Genomic DNA, 16759 nt, shown 5'->3' with positions numbered 1-16759 from the left:
AGCTTTGAGCGGCAGTTCTTTTTCCAGCAAGAATTTCTTCACGGCAGGAGCAAAGGTTTCCAGAATCCATTCGTTGAAGATAACTTGGGTCACCCAGGCTTTTTGATTGGACTTCCAATGGACGGGCAGTTTGGACTTAATAACGTTATTTTTCTTGAAAATTCTTGGATTTTTAGAGTGATAAACCAATAGAGGTTTGATCTTGAGGTCTCCGCTGGCATTAGATGAAAACATAAGGGTAAGTCTGTCCTTCATGGCTTTGTGTCCTGGCAATTTCTTCTCCTCTTTTGTAATGAAGGTTCTGCTCAGCATTCTTTTCCAGAAAAGACCCGTTTCATCGGCATTGAACACTTGTTGTGGGCAGTATCCTTCATCCTTAATACATTTTTGAAAGTTAATAGAGAACTTTTCTGCTTCTTTCTTGTCAGCACTGCCAGCCTCACCATGCATAGTAACGCTGTGGATTCCACACCTTTTCTTAAATCTAAAAAACCACCCCCTGCTGGCTTTGAATTCTTCTTCATTATCTTGATTGCTGCTACTTCCAGGGACGTTTTTCTTTAGATCATCATAAATTCTCTTGGCTTTGTGACAGATAATATCTTGGGTTGTTACGTCACCTTTCACCTGCCTGTCCTTAATCCAAATCGCTAATAGCCTCTCCATTTCCTCTTGGATTGAAGACCTATGTTTTTCATGAAATAGTTTTGATACTCCTTTGGCTAATTTGGCTGATTTGATTGCATCCTTATTTGTCAAAATGGTGAAAATGGTGGTCTTGCTGAGGCCAAACTCTTTGACGAGGTCACACTGTTTTACCCCACATTCACTCCTTCTAATTATTTCCTGTTTCATTTCAACAGAAATCACCGTCCTGCTTTTTTTAGAAGCCATGATATAAAAAAAAATATTGAGTTTAACTTAAAAGGACGACTGCCGTGATACGAGCATGATTTAATTCGTAATGAAGAACGATTGCCTCGATACGTGCTTAAGTTAAACGCAGTGACTAACGACTGCCTGCAGTGCCTGCGCGGAAGGATGCAATACATCGGCAGCGATCGTGGAAGCTCGGGCAAAGCGGTCGTGGAAGCTCGGGCGACTTCGTTGTGTGAAACGAAGTTCGTTGTATGAATCATGAAATGAAGTTCGTTGTGTGCAGCGTTCGCTGTGCGAGGCGTTCTTTATGCGAGGCACCACTGTAGATGTGTTCTGGGATTTAGTGGCAGAGTCTTCCTGAACACCTGAGATAGATCTTCCCTATGTAGAATATGTGAGCCTGCCTTGTAGTGGAGGCTTGCTTGGGTGTGGTAGATCCTCAGGCTCGTTGGGGATCAACAACAATCACAGTGTATGAGCTATTGTGATGGAGCTAACTTTGGAAAGCAGAATTTGCTCCAGTAATATCTGCTGTCTCCCAAGTTCTCCTTTTAGGTGTGTTAATTGTGGAGCTAATTGGGTCATGCTCTTATGTGGTCTGACCCATAGGTGTGCTGCTTCTGGAGTCTATTGGAAGGCAATCTGATGTAGGACCTGCCTGTGACTAACCCTAAGCTACCTGTTTGTAGCTGCAAAGGGATTCACAGTCTGTGGCTGCTCTTTTGGGCCTGGATGTGTGTGAAAGGGGCCAAGCTGTACACCAAGGCTAGCTTCTACCAGCAGTAAGTACAGAGGCAGATCAACAAAAGGCAAAAGGTTGTTTTGTATCAGGGGTAATGAATCTGCCAAGGACCATGTGCATATTTATAACATCAATCATGGGCCATTCAAAATTATCAACTTATAAATTAGTCTGCTATTTTTTGGTGAAATATCTAATTAACTCACCCCTAATGCCATGGAAGGATTAGACCAAATGATTCCATGGGCCTTACATGGCCCATGGGCAGACATTCCTCAGCCATGTTTTAATGATAAAGTGGGCCTGTCTCTTACAAGAGCAACTTGGAGCAGCTCCTTCCCTAACTTCCTCTTCCCTCCTTTCCCTCAATGTCCTTGCTTAACTTTGCCTTCAAAGTTAGAAAAGGGAGGAAGACATAGGTTTTCCAGGTAAAGGAATAAGGGTGTTTGTGTGTGTGTTGTGGGGAAAGGGAGGAAAATGTTGGATTTGTGGCAGAAGGAACCTTTCCCTGGATTTATATCATAAACCTCCCAGCAAACTTGCGCTCAGCATATGCTTCCCATTGCTTTCTGTTTTCTGCCTCTGCTAATTTTAGGCTGTAATTCTTATAAAGGCTTAGCCCTTCAAATTAGTTCCTCTTTCAGAGACTTCTGTTTGCTGGGGCTGGGCAGCAGACCCTGAGCGATGGAAGAATGATGACTCAGATACACATTTCTGTGAAAGAGAGGGCTAAGACCTGTCAGAATGGCCAATATCAACAAATCAACAAACGACAAGTGTTGGTGAGGTTGTGGAGAAAAAGGAACCCTTGTTTACTGCTGGTGGGAATGCAGACTGGTGCAAGCACTGAGGAGAACAGTGTGGAGTTTCCTCAAAAAACTGAAAATGGAACTCCCATTTGACCCAGTAATCCCACTCCTAGGAATATATCCCAAGAAACTAGAAACACCAATCAGAAAGGATATATGCACCCCTATGTTCATAGCAGCACAATCTACAATAGCTAGAATTTGGAACAGCCTAGGTGCCCATCAGCAGATGATTGGATCAAAGAACCATGGTACATCTACACAATGGAATGCTATGCTGCCATAAAATAGAAGGAATTATCATCATTTGGCAGCAACCTGGATGGAATTGGAGAACATCATGCTGAGTGAAATAAGCCAGTCAATGAAAGAGAAACACCACATGACCTCACTCATTTATGGATAATAAAGAACATTATAAACTGATGAACCAAAAGATAGATATAGAGACAGTAAAGCAACAAGCAGACTGTCAAATTACAGCTGGGAGGGTAGGGAGATCTGGGGGAGATAATAGATCAACTGAAGGACTTGTATACATGTATATAAGTACAACCAATGGACACAAAACTCTGGGGAGGGAGGGGTATGTATGGGAGGGGGGTGCAATGTTAAAATATGTACACAGATAATAATTTAATAAAAAATAATGTAAAAAAAAAGAAAGAAAGAAGGAAAGAAAGAAAGAGAGAAAGAAAGAAAGAAAGAAAGAAAGAAAGAAAGAAAGAAAGAAAGAAAGAAAGAAAGAGGGCTAAAAACTGTAGAGAGAAGCCTGAGAAGGCACATGGACATTCTTTTCATTCTTATCAGCTGAGCCCAAGGGCACTGGCAGAATCCTGTTATCAGTACTGATTTCTTATCTTTATCCATGTGCTTCGAATGAGGAATAAATAGGACCTTGACTTACCCAGATCTTGATATACTAAATCTTGTACCAAAAAATGAGTAGCTTACCAAGATCTTGATGAATAGGATCTGGGCACACCTGAAACTCCTTTTGACCTTAAAATCTCCTTTGGAAACCAATAAATATGTTATCTGTGGTGAGAGTGACTGTTTTTCCATCAGAGAGATGGCACCCACCTAGCGCCCAGCTTTATGAATCTATTTCTGCCTCTTGTCTCTTTCTCTAATTTCTTCATCCCCAGCTCCTCCACTCAGAAACCTGTTGTTTTTCCGTGCAGGATGGGGAAAACAGAAAAGATGCCCACCACAAAGGACTGCTTGACTATAGGGACCAAACAGCCCCTTTCACCTGCCTCCTTAGATTTTTATTGTAACAACAACTTGAGCTAAAATTAACTCTTAGATACTATCAGTAAGATAAGCATACTTGAAAAGACACATGCCTCTGCAGTGTCCTTTAAGCAAGGACATCTGAAGACTAAGCATAAAGATTCCAATAAACATCCAGCGCTAAGACTTTTCAACTAAGTCCCACACTTCCTCATAGCTGGTCAGAGAATATTTGTACAAGTACCAGCAATTCCTTTCACCACCTATAGGATTTCTAAATTAATTTGAAGCTTTCAGGGATAGAGTAGCATGAGCAGACAGAATTAGCTCTGAGGGCAGCTGGTGGGTGAAGAGTATTAGGAAGTATAATAAACATAGCTCGGTGTATCCCTCCTTTGAATCCCATCACCAACATAGACTTTGTGACAGAAGCTGATATGTATAAATTCTGTGAATTCTCTTCCCAGTTTACAGGAAGTTGTTTTCCATTCCCTATTCTTTTTTAAAATATATTTTATTGATTTTTTACAAATAGGAAGAGAGAGGGATAGAGAGCTAGAAACACTGATGAAAGAGAATCATCGATCAGCTGCCTCTTGCACACCCCCTACTGGGGATGTGCCCACAACCAAGTTACATGCCCTTGACCAGAATCAAACCTGAGACCTTTCAGTCTGCAGGCCAAGTCTCTATCCACTGAGCCAAACTAATTTCGTCTATTCCTTATTCTTAAGAGAAAAGACATAACTCTTTTTTAGAAAGGAGTTTGCCTTTCTCATAGTATTTCAAGTATATTTTATTTCTTATATATTTTATGGCTTGTGATGAGATGAACCTGTCCTTAACAATTAACATTTTCAGCCTGTTGCAGGCATACTCTGCTCCAATGTGAGTTTCTCAAACAGATTTCCCCGTTGCTAAATGTTTTTAGGTAGCAAGGATAAAAGGTATTTAAAATGTAATAACATATTTGTATGACTCTAAACATTGATAAATAAGGAGAGTATAATATTTTTCAGAGATGTATGCTGGACATAAAGATCTGAAAGGAAGTAAGAATCAGAAATATTTTTGATGAATTTATTTGTTTAACAAATAGTTATTGAGAACCCCTCTGTGTACAGTATTGTGTTTGTTCCAGGTAATAAGAGAAATGTAAGACACAGTTGGTCCTATCATCATCACAAAGCTCAGAACCTAAAGAGGCATAGAAAAAAAAAAGAAAAAAAAGCAAACGGCTTCTTTTATAGTACATGTTCTGTAGGAACCCTTGGGAATGCGATTAGAGCAAATGGCAAGTTGTTTTTGGTGATGGTGTTGGGGGAAGAATCATTGAAGGGAATAAAAAATAAAATTTAGTTTTAAAGTAGGACTTGATTATAGAAGAGAAAAAGAATTGGAGATGAAATTATTGGTTAGGAGTTTTAATCATGGCAAACAAATAAAAGTGGCTTGGCTTATCATGAAGTGGGGAAAATGGATCATTTTGTATGTTTTGGAGGTAGAATCCATAGGAGTTGATGGTAGACTGATTAGCAAGTGAGGAAAGAGGAGATGCAGATAACTCAAAGATTCTGTAGCAGCCACTGGCTGGATGGCATCTACCTAAATGGGAGTAGAATCATTTACATAGTCTGGAGTTTGGGGTTGGGAGATGGTCAAAGGCTCTATTTTTGTAAAGTTCTGTTTGAGATGTCCATGAATTTGCCCAATGGAGAAGTTGAATGGGATATAAAATTTCAAAATTCTGAGTAGGGTCTGGGCTATGAGGACATACAGATGGTATTCAAAGCAATAATTTACTGAATGGATGGGGCAGGGCACCCAGAACCAGAGCTGAGAAAGCACATAAAATATGTTTGTGTAGAGAAGAAGCAACAAGTGAAAATGAAACTGACAATGGGGAGGTGAGAAGTGTTGGGAAATAGGGAAAGTTAAGTGAAGTAGCAAGTTTATGGAAAATAAAATTTAAAAAAACTGTTGGCTGCATGAGGTTATGGTTTTCAGTTACTCTCCATTTCCCTAAAATGAATTCTGTTTCTTATCTACAGAAATTTAAACTACAATGGCAGCTCAATTGGACATTACTCCTTCTAACTTCAGTGAACCCAGGACTGGCCATGGTGAGAGGGTGCTTGGGTTCCCTAGGCCAGATGGGATGGAGGGAACCTGGCAGTGAGATCTCCTGTCTTCTTTGCTAGTCCCCATCTGAGCAAAAACAAACAAAATATTTCCAACCTTATTTTATAATTTCTCTTAATTGACTCAGCTCTTGCTTTCTCACAGTCTTCTGCACTGTCTCCTCATGAACTGGATAAACTCTAGAGCAGTGGTTCTCAACCTTTCTAATGCCGCAGCTCTTTGATACAGTTCATCATGTTATGGTGACCCCAAACCATAAAATTATTATGGTGACCCCAAACCATAACCTTTGGGTTGAGACTCCTTTAACAGGGGTCACCTAAGACCATCGAAAAACACAGATATTTACATTATGATTCATAACAGTAGTAAAATTACAGTTATGAAGTAGCAACAAAAATAGTTTTATTGTAAGGGGTCACCACAACATGATGAATTGTACTAAAGGGCCATAGCATTAGGAAGGCTGAGAACACTGCTCTAAAGGAAGAGAGGTTAAAGTATCCTGATTGATCCCAGGCTGATGAGGTTTCTTATTCCCTAAATCCTATGATATGGACACATCAGAAGGGCCAGAGGTAGCCTCTCTAGCTGTTTTTCTATCACTCTCTTCACCCTGAGAGAGGACTGGGAAAGAGGAACATGAGAGGTATTTATTTATTCAGGTCTCTTAATTCTTGTGGGGAGCTGCCCTGAATGCAGGGATCCTATATGCCTGAATGCAGGCATGGGTGTAGGAAACAGCTCTACATTTGACCCCCTTTCCATTAACCTAAGTGGAAAATTATTACTACGCCTAGGAATGCTGCTAACTGCAGATGTCTTTGCTTTAGGGTAAAACAATTGATAGGAGCCTGCTGACGCAGAAGGAGCTGCAAGTTAAGAGGAAGATAGGTAGTTGTAAAAGGTCAGGTGGTTGTAAAAGGTCAGGTGCTGAAGGAACTTATCTGTACAGGAACTCATTATGTTAGCATTATTGCCTGAAATAAATATTTTCTCCTTCAGAATTGTATTTAAAGGTTGGAAAAATAAAATTCGTGGCAGCAGACCTCGGGTCTGAGCCCTCCCGACTCCATCTGTTCTTGTCTGTCTTTTTCTTATCCTCACCCCCTCATTCAGGTACTGTTCGTTGCCAGCAGGTTCCGGCAAATTCCCAGGCTTCTGGAGGCCTTGCTACCAACAAATTCAATAGACTGGCTAACTCAGTTGCTCACACATCCTCTTTTTACTCCCTTATCTACAGAAATCAACAATATCAGTAGAACTTTTGTTGATTTGGCACCACACTACACCACACCACAATTTAGTTCCCTAATACCTCAACTATTTCTTTGGCAATCAATTTGGTTTAGAGCTGGGCAGTCCTTGGATTTACAAAACTGGGCTCATCTCAGCCAGACATGCTTATGCACCAGAGTAAGCTGGTGATTAAGTACACAACTGGATAATCATTCTAGCTAATAAAAGAGTAATATGCAAATTGCCTGTCACTCCAACACTCAAGATGTCTGCCCCTATGTGGTCAAAGATAGCTGCGCCCCTGTGGGCACAAGATGCCTAACACAAGATAGCCTCCAGGGAAGGACAGTTGGGGCCAATCAGGCCAGCAGGGGAGGGCAGTTAGGGGTGACCAGGCCAACAGAGGATGGCAGTGGGGGGTGACTAGGTCGGCTTAGGAGGGAAGTTGGTATGACCAGGCCAGCAGGGGAAGGCAGAGGGGAGGGACCAGGCATGCAGGGAAGGACTTTTGGGGGAACCCAGTTTTGCAGCAAAGGGTAGTTGGAGATGACTGGGCCAGCAGGGGAGGACAGTTGGGGGCATTCAGGCCAGCAGGGAAGGGCAGTTAGGGATGACCAAGCCAGGAGAGGAGGGCAGTTTGGGGTGATCAGGCCTGCAGAGCAGGGCAGTTGAGGATGATCAGGCCAGCAGAGGAGAGCAGTGGGGTAAGCAGGTCAGCAGAGGATGGTGGTTGGCAGATACCAGGCCAGCAAGGGATGACAGTAGTAGGGGAGCAGGCCTATAGATAAGGACAGTTGGGAGGACCAGGCCTGCATGGGAGGGCAGTTGTGGGATATCAGGCCTTCTGAGGAGGGCAGCTGGGGGAGACCAGGCCAGCAAGGGAGGGCAGTTGGGGGTGATCAGACTGGCAAGGAGTCCCAAAGAGGTTGCAGGCTGGACTGAGGCACAAACACCCCCTTGGATAAATTTTGTGCACTGGGCTTCTAATTCTTTAGATAAAATTTATTGATGTAACATTGGTTAATAACTTTATATAAGTTTCAGGTATAAAATTTTATAATATGTCATTTGTGTATTACTTTCTCTACTCACCACCCAAAATTTTGTCTCCTTCCATTACCATATATTTTACTTACTCTCTTTACCTCTTTAACATCTTCCCTCCCCTCATTCCTTCTGGAAACCACCATATTGTTGCTTGCAACTATGAGTTTCTTTGTTCCCTTATTGTTTTCTATATTATATTCTATATGTGAGTGAAATAATTTAGTTCTTGTACTTTGTTCATCTGACTTATTTTGCTTAGCATAATACTTTCAAGATCCAGCAACTGGGAACTTTTGAAATGGATAGCTCCATGGCCATATCTGGTAGTTAGAAGACTCTTGGGCAGGCTAGGATGATAGGGATAACCAGTCTTTTTGTCCTTCATCATCAATCAGTTGCAGGGTTCTGAAGAACAAGAGACAGGGAGCCACAGTGCATCAGCAAGTTTAGAGTCTACTAGCATCATGAGTTTACTGCTCTATTACTTAGAGCAAGTCACAGGGACCACCCAGATGCAAGGGGTGAAGAAACAGACTCAGAGCCTTGTGGTAGGCCCTGGAGATCAACATGATAAAGAGGCAGCTGTACAGAAATGAGATTATTTCATGATTATATTTCAGTCTATCACACAAACTGCCAGCATTGACAAATGGTTGCAGTGTTGAAAATGGCCTTGGATGACTTTTCATTTTATCTCCCATGATTTTCCTACTTGTCTCTGAATGACCAACTAATGGCCTCCAGATAGCCTTTGGTTGGAGTCTTACACTGTGGTGCTAACTAAATAATACTTTGAACTCCCATCTGCATTTTATCTTCATCTTAACCATCATATAGCTACGGCTCTCAGGTTCTGGAAATATACTTCTATCACCCCAGAATTCTGGTTATCAAAAGCAGGATACTCTGCCTTAGGAATGGTTTTTCTAATCTCTCTTCGTTTGATATATATATATATATATATATATATATATATATATATATATATATATATATTTAAAATCACTCCAATGTACAGAATAGAAAAAGAGGGAATAATGGAAATAAAGACATAGGTTAGGGGGTTGCTGACTCATGGAAGGTGATGGTAGTTTGGGCTAGTGTGATGGTCTTCAAAATGGAGAGAAGTGGTCAGATTTGTGGATGGAGCCAGGAGAACTTGCCAATGGGTTAGGTCTGGAAAATAAGGGGAATAGAGGAATCTAGGGAGATTCCTAGTTTAGTTTGAGAAACTGGGTAAATGGTGATGATATCTCTGAAAAACAAAATGAAGTTTACAATTATGTCAGCAATATTGTCACTTTGGTGATGTATGCATCAACTCAAAGCAGAGACAGGTGGTTGTAAAACAGGATTCCTCCTATAGGAATCAGTCTTATTCAGAGACTATACTGACAGACTCTTCCTGTAGGGAGAAACAGGTTCTCAGATGTGCTTGTCACTTGACCTCTATGGTCCTGGTCTATGCTCAGCAAATCCTGATAACTTCAACTTTATAAACACATGAAAGAGATAAGCAGGTAATTACTGACTAGAAAAATGGAAAGAGATATGAAGATGATTTAACATAGTGATCTCTAAACATCATTCAGGTGATAGGCTATGCTATTCTATTATTAACTTCCAGGTGACCTAAGAAATAGACATGTTTAACCAAGTGAAACTAAAAAAGTATATACCAATACTACTCTGTATGAGTTGTTATTACTATTATTTATGTATCAATGGATTTTAGAGTAACTCCAGAGAACTGTCACTACTTTCTGGTTAAAAGTCTTATAAATATTAATTTAAGATAGGAAACTTCATTAGATTTCCTCATTAAGGGAATAATTTAAAAGTACGGTATTCTATTCTCCTTTGCTTCTGAATCCCTGAGAGATGGCTGCATACGTAAAATATAAAGAAATACTTTGCCTTTCTCCAAATGTGCCATTTTCCCCCCTGCAAGGGTGGGATGGCTTGACTCACCCACCTACCTGGCTTCTTGATGGGAAAAATAAATGTCCCATTTTAGATATAAACTGGGGGAAGGAGACCTTCCATTGTGATGTCCCAAAGTCAGATTTTGTGTTACTTTCTACATTTTACCTTATGAGGAACAGTTACTACCAGCAGCCCAGAATTCTCCAAAGGTCAGAGAGAAAAGCCCAAGAGACTCCTTAGAAGTTATGAGCATTCCCCAAATAATGTCGGTGGTCTTGATCTGGCATTTGGAAGGGTTCTGGAAACCTGGAGAAAGGGTTGTGCATAAATTAATAATGAGTCCAGAGACAAAACATAATTTTGAAAGGCATTTGTGGGAAAAGAGGGGAAGCAGAGGAGCTTGGCTGAAGAAACCAAGTTCTCCTTGTCTTAGAAGAACTTGTTCTATGGCAAGGTGGAGATGTGTACATACATCAAAGGGCAGGGTTTCATTCAGAATCCATTGTCAGAATTGGAGAGTTACCTCCAATTCTGTTCAAGTGTTTAGCCAGGAGTAGGGAATAACATGTAGATTAAGATGCCCTTAGAAGTCTGGCAGTAAACAATCAATTTAATGCATCCTTTTCAGATTTGTGGAAATGCTTTTAGCCATTCCCAACAGGATATAACATATGTGACTCAGCCCTTGTTGAGTCTCCAAGTTCCATCAATCTTTGATAAAACTCTTGCAGTTATGACATACTGGAACTGGCTTCTGGCACCCAAGTCCTGCAATAGGGAGGTGAGGCCCATGGGTTCTACAGACCACCTATGAGTAAAGAGGTGGCTCACTGACAGGACACTAGTGGACAATAGAGAAAAACCAGTGGGTGAGGCACTTGCAGTGGGAAATGTTGGAAGTCAATCTTAATGCTATGGTTTTGTTTCCTGATGTCCTAGGGTTTGGAAACCACAATCACAGAGATTCACAACTGCGACTTGTCTTAGTGGGTAAGACTGGAGCAGGAAAAAGTGCCACCGGGAAGAACATCCTTGGAAAGAAAGCATTTTATTCAGGAATGGTAGCAAAATCCATCACCAAGGTCTGTCAGAAAGACAGCAGCACATGGAATGGGAGAGAAATTGTTGTTGTGGATACACATGGCATTTTCAACACCAAGGTATAGGATGCTGACACACAAAGGGAGATTGCTAATTGCATCCTTTTGAACACCCCTGGGCCTCACGCTGTGATCCTGGTGGTCCCGCTGGGCCGGTACACAAAGGAAGAACAAAGGGATGTGGAGAAGATGCTACCAATGTTTGGACCCAAAGCTAGGAGGTACATTATTCTCTTATTCACCCAGAAAGATGAATTGGAAGGCATGGACATCCATGATTACTTAAAGGAAGCACCAAAAGGCATTCAAGATCTGATGGAGCAGTTCAAGGATCATCACTGTGAGTTTAACAATAAGGCGATGGGCTGAACAGGAGGCTCAGAGGACACAGCTGCTGGACCTGGTCCAGTTCATAGTGATGGGGAACCAGGGGGGATGCTATATTAATAAGATGTACCAAAAATCTGAGGTGGAGATTCAGAAACAAATTCAAATGATACAGGAACAATTTAGAGCAGAGCTGGAGAGAGACAAGAGGCAGTTAATTGCGGAGTATGAAGAGAAAATCAGAAAGCTGGAGGATAAACTGGAGCAAGAAAAGAGAAAGGTAGAAATGGAGATGGAATTGGCAGAAAGGGAGAGTCGCTGTGTTTTAAGGCAGCAAAATGCCAGAGGTGAAGTGGAAAGTCAGAAAAAGATGCTTGACATAATATTGAGAGCATTGGAGTTTACTTCGCTTTTTTTCTCATTTCTGTTCAAGGAAGATTAAGCTTAATGAATATCTGTCTATGTTTCCTGCATATTTTCAAGTGTTCCTTCCCCATATTTTCATTCCTCAAAATCTGTTTCTATCTCTCACACTCTCAGGACTGGGTGACAACGTTTCTTGTTGTCAATTAGTATATATTTCATTTATTCTACAGGGAGAGACACATTCTCAATTTGCAAAATTTCAAAGTAGAAATTGTGGATAACCCCTATCTACTGAGCTCTTTCTCAGAAATAGAGAAGGGGAATGAATGAGACCAAAAGATGGTGACTCCAAGCTTTTTGCTTTTATTGCTAGTAACTATTTCTCCTCTAAATTCTTTCTAGATTGGTGCACAATATCCACCTGTAGCTTCTACTTCATACTTTTACCTTTGGAATGACAATGATCATTTTATCTATGTTGTTAGGTAAATCAAGGATTTACATTAGGTAATAGATAGCTCGAGATGCTTATAGAATTCTATTTAAATGACCATAAATTTATTGAATTACATTCTTATGGAAAGACTGAAATTGTTTCTTATCATCTGCCCACTGAAGAGAAAAGATTTGTCTGGAAAACAGATTTCTCAGAATTCAACTAAGTGAAATGTCAGGAAGAGTGAAAGACAGATTCAACAGCTAAGAAAATAATGTTCAGTACATCCAGATGTTTCTGTAGATAGTCTGAGCAACATGCATGTAACCACTTTACTGAATAACTGGTTCTGTTCTTTTCTTGTGACACCCACTGTTGCCAACACACTGCCATCACTCCACACCTTGATTCCTTACTGCTAGTTGGGTCATCCCCACACAATTTCCCCCACCCTTTCAATTGTTTGTTCATTGTTACTACAATAAAACTTTTCTATTCTCTCGTATTTGCGCAAAAGTGGAATTTTTTATCTTGGAAAATACCCCTAATACTTCTTGTAAAAACACTGAGATGAATTTCACTTTTTGGTAATGCCAAGATGATTTTTGGAGTTTGGCTTGGTCTACGGTCTACCCCTAAGACCTTTCTTGTTTCTCTTGAAAATGTGAACCATGTTCTTAACCCCTCTTCCCAGAAAAGACTACATTCTCCTTAGATTCATTCATTATTTCCTGAAAGAAATTATGTGTAACCGAGGTTTCTGAAAACTATGTGGGCTGTCTGGTAAAATAATAATAATAATAATAATAATAATAATAATAACCTTTAGATTTCAAAATGGCAGCATTAAGTAGAAGATACACTGACATTCTCCCAGGATCAAACTGGAAGTACAACTAGAAAACACAGAAACACCATCCTGAATAATCAACTATTGACTAGCTGGAGACTATGTTGATAACCAAGGATGGAAAGTGGAGAGACTCCATCAAGCCTGATAGAAAGTGTGAAATCATGAGAAGGCTGGCGTGGCTCCCACAGACTGAAACTGAAGATACTTCAGCTGTGAGGTCTCTTTAGCTGAGAACTCTGGAGTCTAAATCCCAAGCTGGGCCCCTCACCCACAGCACCAGAACTTAGAAAGGTGCCCACATAACAACAGGTTGTATAAAGCAGTGGGTTTTCTCTCTGTCAGGGAAAGGCAGCTGGAAATTCAGGTATCCTATTATAGGACCAACATGCAAAATTTTATGTGAAGCCACTCACCTTGGGCTCTGCCAAGGGGAGGGCTGAGTTGACTATAGCCTTGTGAACAGAATCCAGGTTTGGGATAAGAGCTCATAAGGCAGCTGTCCTGGTTTCCTGTGCTGAGTCATTCCCTCATACTGCAGAGGACATCTTTCCCAGGTAGACATTTACCATCCAGGCAGCTTTTTCCTGATGTGGGGGGAGAGGGGGCAAGCAATTGCCCTACCCTGTTGGAAAACCTCTCCCCCAACCCTGGAGTCAATAGCCTGAAACTAATCAAGACTGAATAATGATCAAAAGAACAAAAATGGAGGCAGAGTACATGGATGCTACATGTACATGCTCGCAGAAACAAACTGGAATTTCAACTAAAATATAGGAAAACTTCCTAAATCATCAAGGGAAGACTCACAGAGGAGAATCATGACCTCTGAGGACTGAAAGTAGAGACCATATAGAGACTGGTAGGAGGGGTGTAGGCTTGAAAGGGCTGGCCAAGCACCCACAGACAGCAACTGAAGTCCAGAAAGATATGTCAGCTATGGGGAGTTGTCAATGAAAACTTGGGGATCTAAACCCCAAGCTGGTCTCCTCAGCAGAGAGCACTACAACTGAGAGGGTACTCACATAACATCTGGCTGTGAAAAGCAGCAGGGTTGCTGTATGCCAGGGGATGACTACTGAAAATTCAGACACCCTCTTAAATGGCCAATGCACAGAATTCCCTGTGGGGCCAACAACCCTGTGGTCTGGCAGAGGGAGGGCAGAGTGGGCTGAAACTGTTTGATCTGAAGCCATGATTGATGGATGGGGGTTATAGTTCACAAGTCAGACATCCCCAGTTTTCTGTGCTGAGTCATTCCCTCACACAGCAGAGGAAATCTTTCTGACACATACATTTGCCTTGCCTGGGGGAAGACAGTTGAGCCACTCTATTGGAAAATACCTTGCCCTGAGGCCATTTACGAGATTAAAAATAGCCATTAGCCTCCAGGCAAAAGCCTCTGCTTCACCCTGTTGCAAAACATTCTCACCACACATTAGGACAATTTCCTGGGTCCATTCAAGTTGGAATCCTATCATCTGTAGGCAGAGGTGGTCCCTGGAGGCTTTGAGACTTTGCCTGATCTATTGTTTGACAATGTCCTACACTAGAGATTGAGGGGCATAGAGGATCTACCTAATTCATAGTCACAAATGCAGACAGCCAAATGAGGAGACATAGAAACAACCCCCAAATGAAAGAACAAGAGAAGTTTCTAGAAGAGGAGATAAATGAAGCAGAGATAAGAAATTTATCTGAGGTAGTGGCTCCTTGTGCCACTTGTATTTTAGGTGGTTAAGCATTGTGAGCACAAACAGCTGTGCAGGGCTCACACACAGCACTAATGCCTGCCTATGGAACATCTTCATTCTGAGCAGTGACAAGGGCAAGCAACAGCTGGACACTGGGACCTCGGCAGAAGCAAAGTGTGTGCTGTGTGGCCAGGAGCAACTGGGGAGACATGCCTGGGGACAGTGCTCCCAGCTGTCTGAGGCTCATCATAGGCACACTTGGGTTCCATGGCATGGTGGAGGCAGCCCAGCCATCCCCTGAGAATGGGATGCAGTGGGCTGGCTTTGGGCATGAGGACTGGGGCTGTGACTACTAGGTAGACATGAGCAGCTGGTCCTCAGAACCCAAGACTGGCTCTCCCATGGAAGTAGCTCCCAGAAAGACCTGTGAAGCCTTTTTGAAGTGCTACACAGTTTATGAGGCTTGGCAAGCAAAGATTCCTACAGATCAGGAGACCCTGGCCACTTCTTTGGTCTGAGGCTGCCAAGCAGACTCAAAATTTAAAATAAATTAATAAATTATAATTTTAAAAAGAGAGAGAGACAAAATAGTGGCAAAATAGACTAATGTGTCCTGAGCCTTGACCTGGAGCAGATAGTGCTATGCCCAGACTTCGTGATCCCCAAGGACCACCAGGGAGCCGAGTCTGATGCAATAAACAAAAGAGCCTCTTCCATGCTAGCATGGGCTCTGTCCCACTCATGCCAGCAGCATGGCAGAAGAGAGAGCAAACTTTGCCAAGCCCTGGGGTTTTACTCCGGTCGGTGATGATGTTACTGCTTCGGCTGACCCTGATTGGTTGGGTGAGGGCTAGGGTTTAGTTACAAATGGAGGATAACTCCGCCTTGCCCCACAGAGGAGTCAGGAGTTTGTCCTCACCCCGCCCTGCCCTCTCATTCCCTCCTTGTCTAATGTGCCTGAGTCAAATCATTGACCTAGCCTACTTCCTTTCAGCATAAACAACAAATACAGTTACTAAGACCCTTAGTACCACAGTTCCCATCATTATTGTCCTCACTGAAGTCAAGTTCCCCTCCTGCAGGCATCAGTTCTCCTCCTGGCCTGTGTAGAGCCCAGGCTGGGGATCTCACAAGTGAGGCCACTAATTGCCAGGATCTAGGCCATGCAGGATCTGGGAGTCATGTAGTCAGGTCTGGGTGCCATCTACTTCAACAGCAGTGGGCATGCTCAGTATAACAGTGTAGCGTCCCTTTGAGTCCTTGGGCAGTGAATTTCTTTACTAGGCTAGGTCAATGATTTGACTCAGGCACATTAGACAAGGAGGGAATGAGAGGGCAGGGCGGGGTGAGGACAAACTCCTGACTCCTCTGTGGGGCAAGGCAGAGTTATCCTCCACATTGAGTTCCTGGGCTACAGGGTCTGCGGTGGGCACTGGCAGTGCATTTGGAACAAGCAAACTGAAGAGCCTGTAAGGACTTGAGCAAGGGAATGGTTACCATACATGACCCCCCACCCAAAAAAAAAAAAAGGGAACTTGTCCCAGTAAGGGGCACACCTGACCCATAAGAGGGCGAAGGACAGGGCGTTGGTCCAATTTTTACCGATTCTAGGACACATTTAGTTAAACCCCTTTTCCAGAGTCTCATTTTTGCCTGTCCTAAGGATAGAGCTATACTTTGAGATACCTTGGCTGTAAAGGTGGGGCTGTTATCTGATACTGGCAGCCCAAATCTATGTATAATCTCCTGGAGTAATCTCTTGACTACTATAGAGGCAGTTTCTGTTTTAGTGGGGTATACTTCAACCTAATCTGAAGTGTCTACAAAAATTAGACCCTAATGCTGGTGGTTTAATCTCTGAAATCCACCTACCAATGCTCTCCTTGGGAAGTTCCCTGGGACCAGAATTCCCAGAGGGACCCCCTTACCTTGCTTAGCATTTACCTGTGCTCAGACAGTACTTCTA

At 42.2% G+C, this 16759-nt stretch overlaps 1 protein-coding gene across 1 annotated transcript; it reads left to right on the top strand.

The window, feature by feature from the left end:
- Positions 1 to 287: 287 nt before the first annotated feature.
- LOC118704801 (GTPase IMAP family member 4-like) lies at positions 288 to 12750 on the top strand. Its single transcript, XM_045572418.1, is given in 4 exon segments — positions 288 to 298; positions 5718 to 5789; positions 10960 to 11485; positions 11487 to 12750. Coding segments are annotated over 3 exon segments (987 nt in total). The 5' UTR covers positions 288 to 298; positions 5718 to 5731; the 3' UTR covers positions 11890 to 12750.
- The last annotated feature ends 4009 nt before the right edge of the window (positions 12751 to 16759 follow it).

Source organism: Pipistrellus kuhlii, unplaced genomic scaffold (assembly GCF_014108245.1).
Source record: "Pipistrellus kuhlii isolate mPipKuh1 unplaced genomic scaffold, mPipKuh1.p scaffold_m20_p_47, whole genome shotgun sequence".
NCBI lineage: Eukaryota > Metazoa > Chordata > Mammalia > Chiroptera > Vespertilionidae > Pipistrellus > Pipistrellus kuhlii.
The sequence above is the reverse complement of the archived record's forward strand: the minus strand, read 5'-3'. Positions and strand labels throughout refer to the sequence as shown.